A 19,614-nucleotide genomic window follows, 5' to 3' on the forward strand; every position below is an offset into this window, starting at 1 on the left:
CACTAGTCCCTCGCATCAGGAAGGTTGCACAAGCCTCTTAGGTAGCCTCATCCACCAGAGGGCAGACAGCAGAAGCAAGAAGATCGGCAGTCCTGCAGCCTGTGGGATGTAAACCACATTCACAGAAATACAGACAAAATGAAAAGGCAGAGGACTATATACCAGATGAAGGAACAAGATAAAACCCCAGAAAAACAGCTAAATGAAGTGGAGATAGGCAACCTTCCAGAAAAAGGATTCAGAATAATGATAGTGAAGATGATCCAGGACCTCGGAAACAGAATGGAGGCAGAGATCGAGAAGATGCAGGAAATGTTTAACAAAGACCTAGAAGAATTAAAGAACAAACAAACAGAGATGAACATTACAATAATAAAAATTAAAAAAAATAGACTAGAAGGAATCAATAGCAGAACAGCTGAGGTAGAAGAACGGATAAGTGACCTGGAAGACAGAAAGGTGGAATTCACTGCCGCAGAACAGAATAAAGAAAAAAGAATTAGAAGAACTGAAGACAGCATAAGAGACCTCTGGGACAACATTAAACACACTAACATTAGCATTATAGAGGTCCCAGAAGGAAAAGAGAAAGGGAAAGGACCCGAGGAAATATTTGAAGAGATTATAGTTGAAAACTTCCCTAACATGGGAAAGGAAATAGCCACCCAAGTCCAGGAAGTGCAGAGAGTCCCAGGCAGGATAAACCCAAGGAGAAACATGCCGAGACACATAGTAATCAAATAGACAAAAATTAAAGAAAAATTATTAAAACAAGGGAAAAATGACAACATACAAGGGAACTCCCATAAGGTTAACAGCTGATTTCTCAGCAGAAACTCTACAAGCCAGAAGGGAGTGGCATGATATACTTAAAGTGATGAAAGGGAAGAACCTACAACCAAGATTACTCTACCGGCAAGGATCTCATTCAGATTCAATGGAGAAATCAAAAGCTTTACAGACAAGCAAAAGCTAAGAGAATTCAAAACCACCAAACCAGCTCTACAACAAATGCTAAAGGAACTTCTCTAAGTGGGAAACACAAGGGAAGAAAAGGACCTACAAAAAAAACCCTAAAACAATTTAAAAAGTGGTAATAGGAACATACATACCGATAATTACCTTACATGTGAATGGATTAAATGCTCCAACAAAAAGACATAGGCTGGGGCTTCCCTGGTGGCGCTGTGGTTGAGAGTCGGCCTGCCAATGCAGGGGACACGAGTTCGTGCCCTGGTCTGGGAAGATCCCATATGCCGTGGAGCGGCTGGGCCCGTGAGCCATGGCCGCTGAGCCTGTGCGTCCGGAGCCTCTGCTCCGCAACGGGAGAGGCCACAACGGTGAGAGGCCCGTGTACCGCAAAAAAAAAAAATAAATAAATAAGACACAGGCTCACTGATTGGGTACAAAAAGAAGATCCGTATATATGCTGTCTACAAGTGACCCACTTCAGACCTAGGGACACATACAGACTGAAAGTGAGGGGATGGAAAAATATTCCATGCAAGTGGAAATCAAAAGAAAGCTGGAGTAGCAATACTCATATCAGACAAAATAGACTTTAAAATAAAGAGTCTTACAAGAGACAAGGAAGGACACTACATAATTATCAAGGGATCAATCCAAGAAGAAGATAAAACAATTATAGATATATACGCACCCAACATCGGAGCACCTCAATACGAGTGTTAACAGCCATAAAAGAGGAAATCGACAGTAACACAATAGTGGGGGGGCTTTAACACCTCACTTACACCAATGGACAGATCATCCAGACAGAAAATTAATAGGGAAACAGAAGCTTTAAATGACACAATAGACCAGATAGATTTAATTGATACTTATAGGACATTCCATCCAAAAACAGCAGATTACATTTTCTTCTCAAGTGCACGTGGAACATTCTCCAGGATAGATCACATTTTGGGTCACAAATCAAGTCCTGGTAAATTTAAGAAAATTGAAATCATATCAAGCATCTTTTCCGACCAAAATGCTATGAGATTAGAAATAAATTACAGGGAAATAAAACGTAAAAAACACACACACGTGGAGGCTAAACAATACATTATTAAATAACCAAGAGATCACTGAAGAAATCATAGAGGAAATCAAAACAATGCCTAGAGACAAATGACAACGAAACACAATGATCCAAAACTTACGGGATGCAACAAAAGCAGTTCTAAGAGGAAAGTTTATAGCAGTACAATCCTACCTCAAGAAACAAGAAAAATCTCAAATAAACAATCTAACCTTACACCTAAAGGAACCAGAGCAGAGAAAGTAAAACAAACAAAACCCAAAGTTAGTGGAAGGAAAGAAATTGTAAAGATCAGAGCAGAAATAAATGAAATAGAAGCAAAGAAAACAACAGCAAAGATCAATAAAACTAAAAGCTGGTTCTCTGAGAAAAAACACAAAATTGATAAACCTTTAGCCAGACTCATCAAGAAAGTGAGGGAGAGGACTCAAATCAATAACATTAGAAATGAAAAAGGAGAAGTTACAATGGACACTGCAGAAATACAAAGCATCGTAAGAGAGTACTACAAGCAACTCTATGCAAATAAAGTGGACAACCTGGAAGAAATGGACAAATTCTTAGAAAGGTATACCTTCCAAGACCGAACCAGGAAGAACTAGAAAAAATGAACAGACCAATCACAAGTAATGAAATTGAAACTGTGATTAAAAATCTCCCAACAAACAGAAGTCCAGGACCAGATGGCTTCACAGGTGAATTTTATCAAACATTTAGAGAAGACCTCACACCCATCCTTCTCAAACTCTTCCAAAAAATTGCAGAGGAAGGAACACTCCCAAACTCATTCTACAAGGCCACCATCACCCTGAGACCAAAACCAGTCAAAGATACTACAAAAAAAGAAAATTACAGACCAATATCACTGATGAATATAGATGCAAAAATCCTCAACAAAATGCTGGCAAACTGAATGCAACAACAATGATTAAAAGGATCATACACCATGATCAAATGGGATTTATCCCAGGGATGCAAGGATTCTTCAACACATGCAAATCAATCAATGTGATACACCATATTAACAAATTGAAGAATAAAAACCATATGATCATCTCAATAGATGCAGAAAAAGCATTTGACAAAATTCAACACCGATTCATGATAAAAGTCTCCAGAAAGTGGGCACAGAGGGAACCTATCTCAACATAATAAAGGCCATATATGACAAACCCAGAGCAACCATCATTCTCAATGGTGATAAACTGAAAGCATTTCCTCTAAGATCAGAAACAAGTCAAGGATGTCCACTATTATTCAACATAGTTTTGGAAGTCCCAGCCATGGCAATAAGAGAAGAAAAAGAAATAAAAGGAATATGAATTGGTAAAGAAGTAAAACTGTCACTGTTTGCAGATGACATGATACTATACATATATAATCTTAAAGACGCCACCAGAAAACTTCTAGAGCTAATCAATGAATTTGGTAAAGTTGCATCATACAAACTTAATGCACAGAAATCTCTTGCATTCCTATACACTAACAATGAAAAATCAGAAAGAGAAATTAAGAAAACAATCCCATTCACCATTGCAACAAAAAGAATAAAACACCTAGGAATAAACCTACCTAAGGAGGCAAAAGACCTGTACTCAGGAAACTATAAGACATTGATGAAAGAAATCAAAGATGACACAAACAGATGAAGAGATATACCATGTTCTTGGACTGGAAGAATCAATATTGAGAAAATGAATATGCTACCCAAAGCAATCTAGGATTTCAATGCAATCCCTATGAAATTACCAGTGGCATTTTTTACAGAACTAGAACAAAAAATCTTAAAATTTGTGTGGAGACACAAAAGACCCTGAATAGACAAAGGAATCTTAAGGGAAAAAAACAGAGTTGTAGGAATCAGACTCCCTGACTTCAGACTATACTACAAAGCTACAGTCATCGAGACAATATGGTACTGGCACAAAAACAGAAATATAGAACAGGAACAGGATAGAAAGCCCAGAGATAAACCCACGCACCTATGGTAAACTAATCTATGATGAAGGAGGCAAGGATATACAATGGAGAGAAGACAGTCTCTTCAATAAGTGGTGTTGGGAAAACTGGATGGCTACATGTAAAAGAATGAAATTAAAACAGTCCCTAACACCACACACAAAAATAAACTCAAAATGGATTAAAGAGTTAAATATAAGACCAGACGCTAAAAACTCTTAGAGGAAAACAGTCAGGACACTCTGACATAAATCACGGCAAGATCTTTTTTGACCCACCTCCTACAGTAATGAGAACAAAACCAAAAATAAACAAATGGGACCTAATGAAAGTTAAAAGCTTTTGCACAGCAAAGGAAACTATAAACAATACAAAAAGACAACCCTCAGGATGGGAGAAAATATTTGCAAAGGATTAATCTCCAAAATATATAAACAGCTCATGCAGCTCAATATTAAAAATGCAAATAACCCAATCAAAAAATGGGCAGAAGAACTAAACAGACATTTCTCCAAAGAAGACATAGTCAAGAGGCACATGAAAAGCTGCTGAACATCACTAATTATTAGGGAAATGCAAATCAAAACTATAATGAGGTATCACCTCACACTGGTTAGAATGGGCATCATCAGAAAATCTACAAACAACAAACGCTGGAGAGGATGTGGAGAAAAGGGAACCCTCTTGAACTGTTGGTGGGAATGTAAATTGATACAGCCACTATGGAGAACAGTATGGAGGTTCCTTAGAAAACTAAAAATAGAACTACCATACGACCCAGCAATCCCACTACTGGGCATATACCCAGAGAAAACCATAATTCAAATTTGAATAATTCAAATTCAAAAAGAGTTATGCACCACAATGTTCACTGCAGCACTGTTTACAATAGCCAGGACATGGAAGAACCTAAGTGTCCATCGACAGATGAATGGATATGGCATATATACACAATGGAATATTACTCAGCTATAAAAAGAAACAAAACTGAACTATCTGTAGTGAGGTGGATGGACCTAGGGTCTGTCATACAGAGTGAAGTAAGTTAGAAAGAGAAAAACAAATACCGTATGCTAACACATATATATGGAATCTAAAAAAAAAAAAAAAAGGTTCTGAAGAACGTAGGGGCAGGACAGGAATAAAGATGCAGACGTAGAGAATGGACTTGAGGACACGGGGAGGGGGAAGGGTAAGCTGGGACGAAGTGAGAGGGTGGCATGGACATATATACACTACCAAATGTAAAATAGATAGCTAGTGGGAAGCAGCCGCATAGCACAGGGAGATCAGCTTGGTGCTTTGTGACCACCTAGAGGAGTGGGATAGGGAGGGTGGGAGGGAGACACAAGAGGGAGGGGATATGGGGATATATGTATACGTATAGCTGATTCACTGTGTTGTACAACAGAAACTAACACAACATTGTAAAGCAATTATACTCCAATAAAGATGTTAAAAAAAATAAGGCAATAAATATAATATTCCACTTTCACATTTTTCAGTAAAAATAATTGTAGTTTCTTCAAAAAAAAAACCCACTAAAAATAGAATTACCATATGACCCAACAATCCCACTACTGGGCATATACGCAGAGAAAACCATAATTCAAAAAGACACATGCACTCCAATGTTCACTGCAGCCCTATTTACAACAGCGAGGTCATGGAAGCAACCTAAATGTCCATTGACAGACAAATGGATAAAGAAGATGTCGTACATATATACAATGGAATATTACTCAGCCATAAAAAGGAACGAAATTGGGTCATTTGTAGAGATGTGGATGGACCTAGAGACTGTGATATTGAGTGAAGTAAGTCAGAAAAAGAAAAACAAATGTTGTATATTAACGCATATATGTGGAATCCAGAAAAATGGTACAGATGAACCAGTTTGCAAGGCAGAAATAAAGACACATATGTAGAGAACAAACGTGGACACCAAGGGGGGAAAGTGGCAGAGGAGGGTGGTGGTGGTGGGATGAATTGGGAGATTGGGATTGACATCTATACACTAATACGTATAAAATAGATAACTAATAAGAACCTGCTGTATAAAAAAGATAAATAAAATTCAAAAAAAGAAAAAGTATGAACAGGCCAATTACCAGTAATGAAATTGAATCAGTAATTTTAAAATTCCCAGTAAACAAAAATCCAGGACCAGAGGGCTTCACAGGTGAAATCTACCAAACATTTAGAGAAGAGTTAACACCTATCCTTCTCAAACTATTCCAAAAAAATTCCACAGGAAGGAACACTTCTGAACTTAATTCTATGAGGCCAGCATCACCCTGATATCAAAAACAGACAAAGATATCACAAAAAAAGATAATTACAGGCCAATGTCACTGATGAACGTAGATGCAAAAATCCTCAACAAATTATTAGCAAACCGAATCCAACAAGACACCAAAAGGATCATACACCATGACTAAGTGGGATTTCAATGTCTGCAAATCAGTCAATGTGATACACCACGTCAACAAATTAAACATTAAAAATCACAGGATCATCTCAATAGATGCAGAAAAAGCTTTTGACAAAATTCAACGTGCATTTGGGACTTCCCTCGTGGTCCAGTGGTTAAGACTCCATGCTTCCACAGTGGAAGCATGGGGGCATGGGTTCGATCCCTGGTCAGGGAGCTAACATCCTGCATGCTGCATGGCATGGCCAAAAAAAAAAAAAGTGAAAAAAAATAAAATAAAAAAAAATTCAACATCTATTTATGATAAAAACTCCCCAGAAAGTAAGCATAGAGGGGACATCCCTCAAAATAATAAAGGTCATATATGACAAACCCACAGGTAACATACTCAGTGATGAAAGCAGCCCACTCTCACCAATTTTTTAATTCAACATAGTTTGGGAAGTCCTAGCCACAGCAATCAGAGAAGCAAAAGAAATAAAAGGAATCCAAATTGGAAAGGAAGAAGTACAACTGTCACTGTGTGCAGATGGCATGAAACCATACATAAAAAATTCTAAAGATGCCACCAGAAAACTACTGGAGCTCATCAATAAGTTCAGTAGTGTTGTGGGATACAAAATTAATATACAGAAATCTGTTGCACTTGTCTATACTAACAACAAACTATCAGAAAGAGAAATCAAGGAAACAATCCTATTTAGCATCATATCAAAAAGAATAAACTATCTCAGAATAAACCTACCAAGGAGGTAAAAGACCTGTACTCAGAAAACTATAAGGCACTGATGAAAGAAACTGAAGAGGATGCAAACAGATGAAAAGATATACCATGTTCTTGGATTGGAAGAATTAACATTGTTAAAATGACCATACTACCCAAGGCAATCTACAGATTCAGTGCAATCCCTGTCAAAATACCAATGGCATTTTTCACAGAACTAGAACAAATAATTTTAAAATTTGTATGGAAACACAAAAGACTCTGAATAACCAAAGCATCTTCAGAAAGAACAGAGCTGGAGGCTTCATGCTCCTTGACTTCAGACTATACTACCAAGCTACAGTTATCAAAATAGCATCATATATCATTTATAAAAATAAACTCAAAATGGATTAAAGACCTAAACATAGAACTGAAAACCATAACACTTAGGAGAAATCATAGGCAGAACAGTCTTTGACATAAATCGTAGCAAGTTTTTTTTGACTTGTCTTCTAAGACAAAGGAAACAAAAGCAAAACTAAACAAATGGGACCTAAGTAAACTTATAAGCTTTTTCACAGAAAAGGAAACCATTGACAAAATGAAAAGACAACCTACTGAATCGGAGAAAATGTTTGCAAATGATATGACCAATAAGGGGTTAACATGCAAAATATATAAACAGCTCATACAACTAAACATCAAAAAAACAACCTGATTAAAAAATGGGCAGAAGACCTGAATAGACATTTTTCCAAAGAAGGCACAGAGATGGCCAACAGTCACATGAAAAGATGCTCAACATCGCTAATCATCAGAGAGATGCAAATCAAAACCATGATGAGATATCACCTCACACCTGTCAGATGGCTATCATCAAAAAGAACATAAATAACAAATGTTGGCGAGGGAGAAAAGGGAACTGTTGGTGGGAATGCAACTTGGTGCAGCTACTATGGAAAACAGTATGGAGGTTCCTCAAAAAACTAAAAATAGAATTACCATATGATCCAGCAATTCCACTCCTGGGGTACATACCTGAAAAAAAACACTAATTCAAAAAGATAAGTGCACCCAGTGTTCATAGCAGCATTATTTACAACTGACAAGATAGGGAAGCAACCTAAGTGTCCATCAACAGATGAATGGATAAAGAAGATGTGATATATATATATATTATGTTGTACACCTGAAACTAATATAATGTTGTAAATCAAGTGTACCTTGATTTAAAAAAAAGGAAATTCAGAGAAGATATGAAAAAAAATCCCACTACTAGAGGATTGTGATTAGTCAAATTTAGGAGAATGAATACTGTACTGCCCTTAACAAATTACCAGGCTGGGAAGACAAGGAAGACAGATTTAGCAAGTGAGTAGCAGGACCAGGCACTGGGACACCTCATTATGAGTCCTGGGCTTTCCTCAAACAGGTCATCTGTTGAGAAGTAGGCTGCTCATTGCCCTTTGAGAACAGACCCATTTCCAACCCAAGGGGCAGGGGTAATACATGGAGACTGCATGCTTTAGGGTGGTCCTGAGCTTATGAGAATTTAGGCAGCTAAAGAAAGCAGATGGGAGCTGGAAGGAGCTGTGTTTACCTAGAAATTCTAAGTAATTGCAAGGACTTCACCTTAGAGAGAATGTCTCTTTTGAGTCTGATTGCACCTCTTACTCATCCTGACCCTGGTGACCTTTCTTAAGCAATGAGGAATGAACCAAGGCTTAACCATGTGATGAAAAGCTTGAAATCACTACTTCACCCAATTCAAAAGTTAAAAGGACATACCTGATATCCATTCTGATATCCATTATACCTCACAGGAAAAAATGCTTGAAAGGAATTCATACAAACCAGAAGAGATCATCATGCATTGTGGCTATAACTGTAATGAAAACTCGGATGAATTGATGATGTTCTTCCTGGTAAGGAAACAGGTTTCTGAGTTTCTGGCTCTCCCTAAAACTCCATGGTTTCATATGAAAATACATGAGTCAGTTCCTGTGAGGAACAGAGTCTTCGACTAACCTCTATTAATGACTGCTTCACTTCCCTGTCATTAACAGATGAAACTTCCTTGACTGCATGACACTTAAGAAGGAAAGTGAAGGCAGTATGGCATATTAAAACAGCAGCAACCTTCTCCAAAGTCTGACTTTCATTTCTCTGTTTTTACTACTGTCTGAACCACAGCTTCAAACTATAACTGATCATGTACCATAAGCTGATACACACGCCCTGCAAGTATGGTATTTAAGGTAACAAGCAGAACTAACAATTGGTATTTAATAAGATCATTTTCAAAGCCCCTTAACGTTTAAGTGTTTTGAAAACTAATCCTGAAAGGGAAATAAGTGATGTCTTCCTCTCCAACATCAGGTGATCCGGACTGTGTTTCAGTCCAAAAGATTTCCACAGTCTAAAGCTGTGTTCTCCATTATGTACTATTCGCAAGTGTTTGTTACAAAGCTTGTGATTCTAGAAACAAAATCAGCCATACAAATTTTTAAAATGTTAAAAAGCTCTCTTCTTTTTGGTTTATATCTTTATTCCCAGGAAGCAACTTGTTTAGGAAACGTGACTTTTCCCTGAGGGTCTTCCTCCCTATGGTATGATGGCTTGAAACCAACATTTATTCCTCTAAAACTATCAATGACCTCTCACTATTGATGAAAGGCTGAGTCAGCCCTTCTTCTTCTTCCCTAGTCTCAGGGGTTGACCTGATGCAGTGGGGTCTGCTGGGATTCTCCCATGGTCGACATCAGGAATATGAAATTGTTTAGAGGACCACAACTGAACTTCAGTCTCAACTGCCTGTGAAGTCAGTTCTTATAGAATTTTTACAGTTAAGGTTTTCTAACTTTTATTCTGAGACTGATATTTCTTCAAATTCTGCTTTTCACTTCCTTAACCCTCAAATCCCAGAATGAGGAAAGATAAGAGATAGGAAGTGTGCCTGGGAGGAATTGTGACTGGAAACTGGGCTCTTTTCTTCAAATCGTATTTTATGCATAAACACAGTGCCAGGATAAAACTCATTACCAAGCACCTACCATGTGCAGCCTACCATTAAAAAAGGGCTGACAAATATTGCTGCTAGTACATTTTGGCTTCAGGTCATAGTCAGAAGTTTCCCTTAAAGCAAGTGTCCCAAAGACTGGTTGGGGAGGTAATTTTTGATGTACAAGAAAATATTTATTTTCTTAGTGTGATTCCCTTAATGTGTTTTAATAGCCCAACAAACACATGATTTAAAGTGATTTCTATTTGTAGTGATATAGAGCTACCTTTAAACATATTACGGAAACTTTTAAGCTGGTTTAAAACATAGGTAGGACTTCCCTGGTGTCCAGTGCTTAAGACTGTGCTCCCACTGCAGGGGCACGGGGTTCAATCCCTGGTCGGGGTAAGATCCGGCATGCTGCGCAGTGTGGCCAAAAAAACAAAACAAAACAAAACAAAAAAACATAGGTAAATAATAGCAGAAATTGTGATGTGGAGTCCCCAAAAACCTGAGTCTGGGAACTGTAGCTATAAGGCACCCTGCTGTGGTGTTCGTTCTGCTGAAACTTTCACTTAGAATGCCTGTCTTCTGCTGGCCACCTCAACTTGTAGACACCAGTTTATTCTCAGGCTTTTCTGGAGCACCTTCTTCTCTGCTTCTATCACATCCAGCTATTGTTCTTTTGCAGTTTCACTGTCTTTTGCTTCCCAGAGTCTCTGAATTCCTGGAGGGCAGGGACCGCATTTTGCTCATTAAAGGAATAATAATAAGGATAAGAATGATAATAATAACAGTAACAGCTACATTTATTTTGCACTTCCTCTGTGCTGGGCTTCCTAGGTCCTTTACATACATATATTAACTCCCATAATTGGCACAGTTCTATAAGGTAAATACTACATTATCCTGTTTTACAAAGGAGGTACCTGATGCCAAAAGAGGTTAAGTAACTTGAGCAAGGTCCCGTGGCCAGGAAGAGGTGGAGCCAGGATTCAAAACCAGATAGTGTGGAGTCAGAGCCGCAACTTGTAATCACTAAATAGGCTGCTCAATCTCAGTAAGTGTGGCTGAATGTCTGCTGATCGCTTTACAGCGCTTAGCCAGTCGTGACAATGGGAACTAAATTCTACTCCCTTCCTACAAAGAGCAAAAGACCAATCTTTCTGCACCCTGATTGAATTGCAATCACCCTTTTATAAGGTTTTCCATATACCATCTGCCCCTGCCCTGCAACTGTCCTTCCTCAGTAATGATGTTACACACCAGCACCTTTAGAGGAGGCTGTGCACTTAACTGGACTGCTGTGCTCTTCTGCTCCCTGCGGCAACCCTGTCCCTGACACTCCAAAGGAGCCGACCTCGCATAAGAGATACCAGCGCTCACTACAGTGCCACTACCCTGCAGGTCTTACTCTTTCCTCCCAAGCATCTCTCCATCCATCCAACATTTATTCAGTGCCCATGTGCCAGGCTAGGCAAACAGTGATAAACACGCAGCCACGGTCCCTGTCCTCCTACAGCTTATATCCTAGTGGCAGAGGCAGATGATATACAAGAGAAATTTTTGTACATATTTTTGTATAATTTTGGTTATAAGTGCTCTCAAGGAATGAAACAGTAATATGATATGAATGAGCAGAGGTGGGGGTTATTTTATTTCGGGTGGTCAGTGACGTCTGATCTGAGTCTTGAATGGTGTTCAGGAACCTATTAATGGGAAGAGTTCAGGGGAAGGTGGTGCAGGAAGAAAGAACAGCAGGAACAAAGGCTATGAGGTGGGAACCAACCTCAGTGTTAATACAGTTGAGAGCCTATGGGGGAAGTGGGACCACAGGTGGACAGGATCCAGCACAGGCTGAGAGAGTAGGCCTTGGAAAGGAGTTTGATTTGTAGTCTAAGAGCAAAAGGAAGACATTGGTAGGTTTTAAGCAAGTAAGAGTATCATGGTCTGATTTACATTTTTAAAAACATGCTGGATTTCAAACTGTATCATAAGTACTTGTGATTCTACCAGTCTTGCAGATGGTGAAGAGTCTTGCCTAATGCTACTTAACTGACAGGAGAACTGGGATTAAGAGCCAAAAAAGCTGAATGATTATTTCCCTGACTGAAAGCTTTTCCCTGTTTTTATTTTGGAGTCAGTAATGGGGACTCCAAACAGGCAGTGATCAATTTCCTAGGGGAAAAAAAAAAAAAAAAGCACCACCCACTCACTCTTCCACTTGCTGTGGAGAATGAAAATACAGTGAAAGGGTCTATATACTTGGTATGTCTAGATCTAGTTTTACAGGAGACCTACAGGAAGATTTGCCAGGACTAGGGGCTTTATCCACTTCACCCTTTTCCCCACCTTTGGAACAGTTTCTTTCACCTTTGGAAAGAGCATCACTGCATGAACACTTAGAAGTTTAAAAGCAGAGATGAAAATTCCCTTTCCTCAGATGAAATTTATAGAAGTATGACTCTGGTCTCAGGAATGTCAAAATTCCAAATGCTGCACTCCCATGAGGCTTTGCCTTCTACTGAAGAAAAAGTGTTGCAGTACAAACAAGGGACAGAAAAGGCAAGGGAAATTAACTGACTTTCAAACCCCGGGTGGAAGGAGACTCCATTCTTTCAAGATCTGTCCTTAGGTGTAAATTTATAAAATCATAACCAATGAATATAATGTAGTCAAATTTCTCTCCCAACTACTTTATGATTTTGGGGGAGGGTGATGATGAAACTCACCCAGTGAAATCTATCATGTGTTCACCATGTACCAGTGGTGACCTATCCCGTGTCCTGCTGCCCTATCTTCTTAGATCTGGGACTCCTTCTTTTTGCCAAATGGAAGGCCCCAACCTATACAACTGAAATATTCTTTTTTTGCTTAAGTGCTGACTCTCATCCTTTGGCTTTCATCACTTTTCACGGGGTGCCTTCTTCACACTGGGTCAGCGTCCCTGCTCTGGTGTATACCCCTATCATAATGTTCATTCTACTCTATTGTAATTTTCTGTTTGACTTATGGTTCTTCCTCCACTGTGTGTGTTTTGGGAGGGAGAGAGAGAAGCAGGTTGGGACCCTGTCTCATCCATTACACTCCTAGGCCTGGCCCAGAGTTGGAGCTTGAAATACATCTGTTAGAAGAAAAAATTTACCCACACAGAATAATCACCAGTAATTACCATTCTCATCCTGAGATATATGCAGTGGCATTTGGATCAGGTTTTGCAACAGAAGACCCTAGAGCATTAAAAATTACTAATTAACCCTCACAATGATGTTTTCAAGAGTGGCACTGTGGGTGTCAGGGTGAGAATCGAAGATTAAGTGTTATTTAGCAAGGCAGTCTTCTCACTTCCATCTAGGGCAGTATACACAGCTGTTACATAACCCTCGCTCTTAAGTTCTCTTAAGGCCACTTAGGGTTTGTCCACAGGACTGAAATGATATACTATATTTCCAGGAAGCTTAGAATCAAACATATAGAAAAATGAGTTTTTGATATTTTTTTTCTTAAAAACAATCCTTTGGGGGAATAAGGTCCATTGCAACCAAGTGGTGAGGGTTCAAACCAACCTAAAAAATTATAATTTAAAGCTTTTGTCATTTGGAAAACCTCCAGAGAACTGAAGCATTCTTATAATGTCAAAGCAAACAGATTTTCATGCCCCAGATAGCAGAATAGAGAATGACTACTTGATTTTAGGCATTCAAAATTTTTCCACAGATGTAAAGGACAGGAGATATAATACAAACAATGAACTAATGGGCTCTGGAATGATCTGGGTTTGAATCCTGACTTTACCACATCAGGCAAGATATTAATCTTCCTGAGCCTCGGTTTCTTAAAGTGGGGAAACAACAGAACCTTCTTCAAAGAGTTGTTTTAAGGATTGTTCATAATAATCCATGTAAATCACTTAGCATTGGAAGTTAACAAAGGCAAATGTTACCTGAAAAGGAGGAAATAAAGGAGGAACAGTGAGGCCTCTTTTATCTCTGCTAAACTTTGCTGCCTGCTGGCGAAATTATCGCTTTGTGGCAGTAATGGATTTTCCTAAAGCTGTTTCCCTCTGATCATTAATAATCCCTGCACAGTAGAGAGCTATTGTTCTTCAGTATGAGTAAATAACCCTGCCCGAGGCATCGCTTATCTTCAGACCACAGAGCAGACTTCTTACTGGAAATACATTGCAGGTGCCAACACCAAGGGCATGAGCAAGCTTCCCTTCCTATTTTTCTTCCTTTATCTCTTACTCCTTGCTTATCCTTCGGTGCACTTTTCTCCTAGATCCGTTATCCTTCCTTACTTTCTGATGTATTCCCATATCCTATACAGTATCATCTTACCTAAATTGAATAACCTTCAAGCTAAACCAAGTGCCCCCATCTCCCCACCCCACACACGCCCCATGGACTTGTTTCCTGACCTGGATTCAGTTTTTGGTTACTAGAATCCAAAAGGGGAAGTGTAATGCCACACACTGTTTTGTATATCTCAGGATATGCTTGTGTGGTATACTTAATCATACGGCGGCTATTCTCTGAAACAGCATCTTTTTACACAGAAATTGACAATATGGTATGTCAGAGATACGGGTCAGGGAGGAAAGGGTATATCATATTTTTATCTAAAGGAAAATAAATTAGGTTAGGCCCCGTAACATGGGAAATCTTCAGAAGACAGGGAAAACCCAAAAATATTTATGTCTGAAAGATTCCTAAACTATCCCAAATAAGATCATGTAAGGCACATATATTCAGCCTAAATATATCAGCACAGGAGCACACACAAGATTATACTTGGAAGGGGAACTCCAATCAGGCTCTTGTATCCAAGAGATGTACAGCAATTTGCCCCCTCAGGGACAGAAACTCCAAATGGAAACCAAGTTTCAGTCTCTCAATTCAAAAGAAATGGAAGCAACTGTTTCCTTATCATCATATTTTAAGAGACAAAGACAAGGGAAGGGTCAATAAGAGGTAGTGAGAACAAGTTACCAGAAGTAGGAGGTGTGTGTTTGGAGTGTTGTGTGTATGTGCTGGCAATGGGTGAAAACTTGGTCAATGCTTGAAGATCAACCCCAGTCATTCGTTCGTAACTACTCAGGATGTGAACCCTTCATAGGAACTAGGGAAGTCAAGAGAACACAAAACATTTAAATTAAAACATTCAAACCCCTTCTTTGTGATAATTTCCTAAGAAACTGGATTAAGAAACAGACAAAAGGGCTCTGGTTATAACATTAGATACACCTAACCCTTGATCCAACCACCTGATATATAACCCTCACCCTGCACCGGGGGTCTCCGCCTTCACGACAGTTTCCAAGTACCCTCCACCTATTGAATAAGCAACTTTCCCCACCTGCAGAAGCACGGGAGCTCTTTACTAGACAAAGTTCCTTTAGAGTAGGAGCAATGACTGTCCATCTTTAGTGGGCAGAATGATTAGCAACCAGAGTACCTTCGAGTTTCTCCAGTCCAACAATGACCAACAGAATGTTCTTCAATGATGGAAATATTCTATATCTTCACTGTCCAACAGGGTAGCCACTGGCACTGGGCACCTGAAATACGGTTAGTACATCTGAGGAACTGCATTTAAAATTTTATTTCATTTAAATTTAAATAGCTACATGTAGCTTGTGGCTACATATGGACAGCAGAGCTCTAGACCAAAAAATTGCAAATCAAATGCCCACAGGGGTTAGGCTGGTAGAAGAAGGGAGAAGAATCTCATTGGCTCCAGCTGACTGTTGCTCAGTAGGAACCTCAAGCTGGTGTTGCCAGATTGTCTCATTTTTCAAATGAAGCCGAAAATCAGATTTTTAAATTTGGCAAGTAAATTTTAAAAAATAATTTAAATCAATCTGTGGGCCAAACTACATTTGTAGGCAATATCTGTCTTGCCAGTTTGTAATCTGTAATCTAGGCCAACCCCTAAACTCAAAGCAAAGGGTCTTATTCAAGGCCATTCTGTTGGTCAGTAGAGATGCAAGACTGAAACCCAGGCCTTCTGATTATTCTTCTGATACCCTTTCTAGAGTTTATGAAATCAACCATATCTAGTGGTGGAGGTGGCAGCAACAGCGGGGACAAATGCCCCTTTGGCAGAAGCTGTTGAAGTCCATGGTTGATATATTATAGACACAGTGTTCCTATATGTTGGGTTCATGGGCAAGGCTCTGAAATAGGAGTCAGCAGGGCACAAAGAAGAAATCGTTCACAGGGTAGTCAGACCTATAAACAATTAATAAGCAAAGTAAGGTTTGCTATAATGAACACAAATCACCTAAGCAGCAGTCCAAAAGCACTGACAGCTGGCAGAGGAAAGGAGGAAAGAGATCTGAGCCAGGCCTCTGAGGATGAGTCTTGATGATTATGAGGGTGGGTCCCATTATTCAACGATATTACGGGGCCTCCTTCTATCTTGGAGGCTTTGTGTGTGTGAAGAGTCTCCTCTGCTGGCTTTTCCTTCTCTGGATCATCTCTACATGTAAAGAGCCCCAAAGAGTTTAGAGGCCTTCCTCTTTATCTGCACCCTCTTCTTAGGTGATCCAGGAATAAACTGCTACATTTATTATCTCTCAGTTTTCCCTTGACTTGTATATTTAACTTCTCAACATCTTTACTTGGACCATTAATAGACTTATCAAAAGTAGTATGTTCAAAATAATAGTAGTGCCTTCCAAACTATTTTCTCTGCGGAGTCATCCTTGGTTCCTTCCTTTCCCATACACTTCACATCCAATTTGGCAGCAAGTCCTGCAAGCTCGACTTTCAGAGTACATTCCAAATTTAATTCTCTCCATCTCCACCATGAATACAACACTACTGTCACCTCCCCCTTGGCCCTACTGCAACAGCCTCCTAGCAGGTCTGACTACGTCTACCCTTCTCTATCCAGTAGCCAAGAATGATTTTCTAAAAATGTAAATCAGATCTGGTCACTCCTTCTTAAAACCCTCCGTTTAAAAAACAGCTAAACCCTCACCTTGAGCTAAAAGGCTATGCTTGATCAGGCCCTGCCACTTCTCCATCACAGACCACTCTGGCTCTGGCTCTTTCCTTTCTACTGCAAGCACATGGCCTTCTCGCCATTTCCTTCCTCAGATCCCTTCCCGTTGGTTCATTTCTCCACCTAGAAAGCTCATTCCCTAGCTTCCCTCTTTTCTCGGATTTCTGTAAACCCGGCCTCCTCTGAACAGACTTATCCGATTTAGAGTGGCCCTCCCCACATCTTCTACCACTTCACCTGATACTACCTTTGGGGCATTTCTCACTTGCTGATATCTTACTGATTTACTTTTTAACTTTCTCCCGGACTCGAATAAAAAGTCACGGAGCAACGCCTTTGGCGGACCGAGGGATTTAAGAAGCTGGTTCTCATTATCTTAGAAAATCTCAGTATCGTGTAGGGGACTCGTCTGTGTCAACCTTCCTCAGCTAGACGCCTCTCGCCCCCGGATTTGCCCCTACTAATCTCCCATTTACATTCGGGAATCCAAAGGATTGAGAAGTCTCAGATGGGCCCCAAACCAGCATTTCAGCGTTCCTAAACCAGGGCTCCCCTTCCTGGCCCTCGAGCCGCTTCCCTTAGCAAGTTGCCGAGGCCAGCGTTGGTGACACCGAGCCGCCCTCGCGAGGCTGGGGGGGGGGGCGGGGGGGGTCACACAGGCTCGTCTCCTAGCAACGTCGCACCCCGCCCACCCCACCCCACCCCTGCCCCTGGGGAGCCAACCCCTTCCCCCAGTCTCCCGCGCCAGGAGTCAGCGTCTCCTCCATTCTCTACACTCACGCTGCATCAGTCCAGCTTTCCCCCACCCACAGAAGCCCGGCAGCCTACCGCAGGCTGGGAGGAGGCGGCGCCGGGAGCCCAGCTGAGCTGCGGCCGACTGAGCTCTGGCAGGTCCGGTGGGCCAGGCCGTACCAAACCACCGGACGGACCTGTGGGAGCATCAGTCCCAGGTCGAGGGTAGGCTCGAGCCTTCCTTAAACTTCAAACTCTAGACCACGCTCCGCCGTACAGCCACAATATATCCAAGTTCATCCTTTCCTTATTTTCCTTTTCTCCCTTTAGTTCTCCTTTCTCCCCCCATCCCAGCCAAAAATTGGTCCAGTCCATCTCCTCCTAGCTCTCAGTCCGCGTCGTTAGGTCTTTGCCCTTACTTGGCGACGGCTTCGTACGTCTTTGCGTACGTCGGGACGCAAACTGCCACTCTTTCCCTACCCGCCCCCCTCCTATTCCGCGTCCTGGAGCGGGCGGCTTGCGGGGTTACCGGAAGTGATGATGCAGGAGGCGATGGAGAGGGCGGGGCTTCGGGGCGGCCCCCGCCGGTGGGCCGCAGATGAAGAGGAGGCGGCGGCAGTGGTGGAAGAAGAGGCGGCGGCGGCGGGGGCGGCGGCGGCGGCGGCGGCGGGGGTAGGGAGCCTGGAAACGCGAGCGGGGATGGTAGGTGTTTTGGACCCGCCGGGCCGCCGTCGTTTCCAGAAAGGGTTTGACTGGAGGAACCTCTGGAGCAGCTGTGAGTTTGAGGCGGGGGGGTTGAGGAAAAGGGGAGGCATTGGGAGATGAAGGGGCGGGGGTTGGGTGCCTTCGAGAAAGGGGGGTGTGTGGAAGGGGAGGAGTGGAAATCGGCGCCTTGTCTGGACGGGTCCCGCTGGAAGAGAGGAGGCTGTGAGGGGAGCCTGTGGCGTGTCAGCCGCAGGGCTCAGAAAACTTACCTACTGTCCCTCCTCCCTACCGCCAGCACCCCTCAATCCAGGGCCTGGGGTTCTGGGGACCTGAGCTGCCCTGAAGGGAGTGCAGACTCTGGTCCTCTGCCCCTTGTAAGCGCCGTGAGGTAGGAGACCAAGCGAGAGGTGGTGGGTGAATCTCCGGCTCCCTCCGCCCTCATTTCCCTCCCCACCCCCATCTTTCTCTTTAATCATTAACAGCCCTGGAATTAAGGGGCTCAGACCTGGAGGCCTTCCTATGCACCTTTGCTATAAACGATAACCATCTGTGCCTGAGGTAATGGGGCTGGAAGCTTTGCCTGTATCCTGTATAGGAAGTGGGACAGGGTGACAAATGTATTGTGTTTTTCCGTTACCCCCTCACCCCCCATCCTCTCCCTTGCATACCCCTCCTTTCCACTTTAGTTCTCCGTGGCTAGGTGGTAATCGTGGTGGGTTTTGTTGTTGTTTGTTTTTTTTTCTTTATTGCACTTGATATCTTGGTTACCTCTTTTGAATTTGGTGTTCCACCTCCATCCCAGATCTTAACTGCAAGCTTTGTAATACTTCAGTTACAAGCTGTGTGTCTTTGGGAGTACCTCTCAATGCCTGGTCGCTCCCGATTAAGATGAGCGTTTTCTTCTATGAATACTGGAATTCCAAAGCCCTTGCAAGGATTCCTAAATGGCATCATAGCCTAGGAATCAAGGTCTCTTGCTCTAAATACTTTGTGTGTGAGGAATTTAAATGTTGTCAACTCTT

The 19,614-nt window shown here is 41.4% G+C and overlaps 1 protein-coding gene across 6 annotated transcripts in view; it reads right to left on the reverse strand.

Annotated features, from left to right (window-relative positions):
- The window catches only part of LYRM1 (LYR motif containing 1), a 26,374-nt gene extending 7,701 nt beyond the window's left edge, over window positions 1-18,673 (reverse strand). For 2 of the 6 annotated variants that reach the window (XM_089896057.1, XM_022588599.3), the window contains exons 1-2: window positions 17,984-18,338; window positions 1-15,704 (exon numbers count right to left, since the gene is read on the reverse strand). Coding sequence is in view for 1 of the 6 variants with exons in the window: in XM_089896056.1 (XP_089752182.1) it covers window positions 8,932-8,991 (60 nt within the window). In the remaining 5 variants the exon portion in view is untranslated. Of the gene's footprint in view, window positions 15,705-17,983; window positions 18,339-18,416 lie in introns of those variants that run through there. The other 4 variants (XM_089896056.1, XM_022588600.3, XM_089896058.1 and 1 more) reach the window with 4 other exon arrangements.
- Between the last annotated feature and the right edge of the window lie 941 nt (window positions 18,674-19,614).

Source organism: Delphinapterus leucas, chromosome 15, assembly GCF_059928025.1.
Source record: "Delphinapterus leucas isolate spDelLeu-1000000601 "Yukka" chromosome 15, BTC_Dleu_Yukka2, whole genome shotgun sequence".
Taxonomy (NCBI): domain Eukaryota; kingdom Metazoa; phylum Chordata; class Mammalia; order Artiodactyla; family Monodontidae; genus Delphinapterus; species Delphinapterus leucas.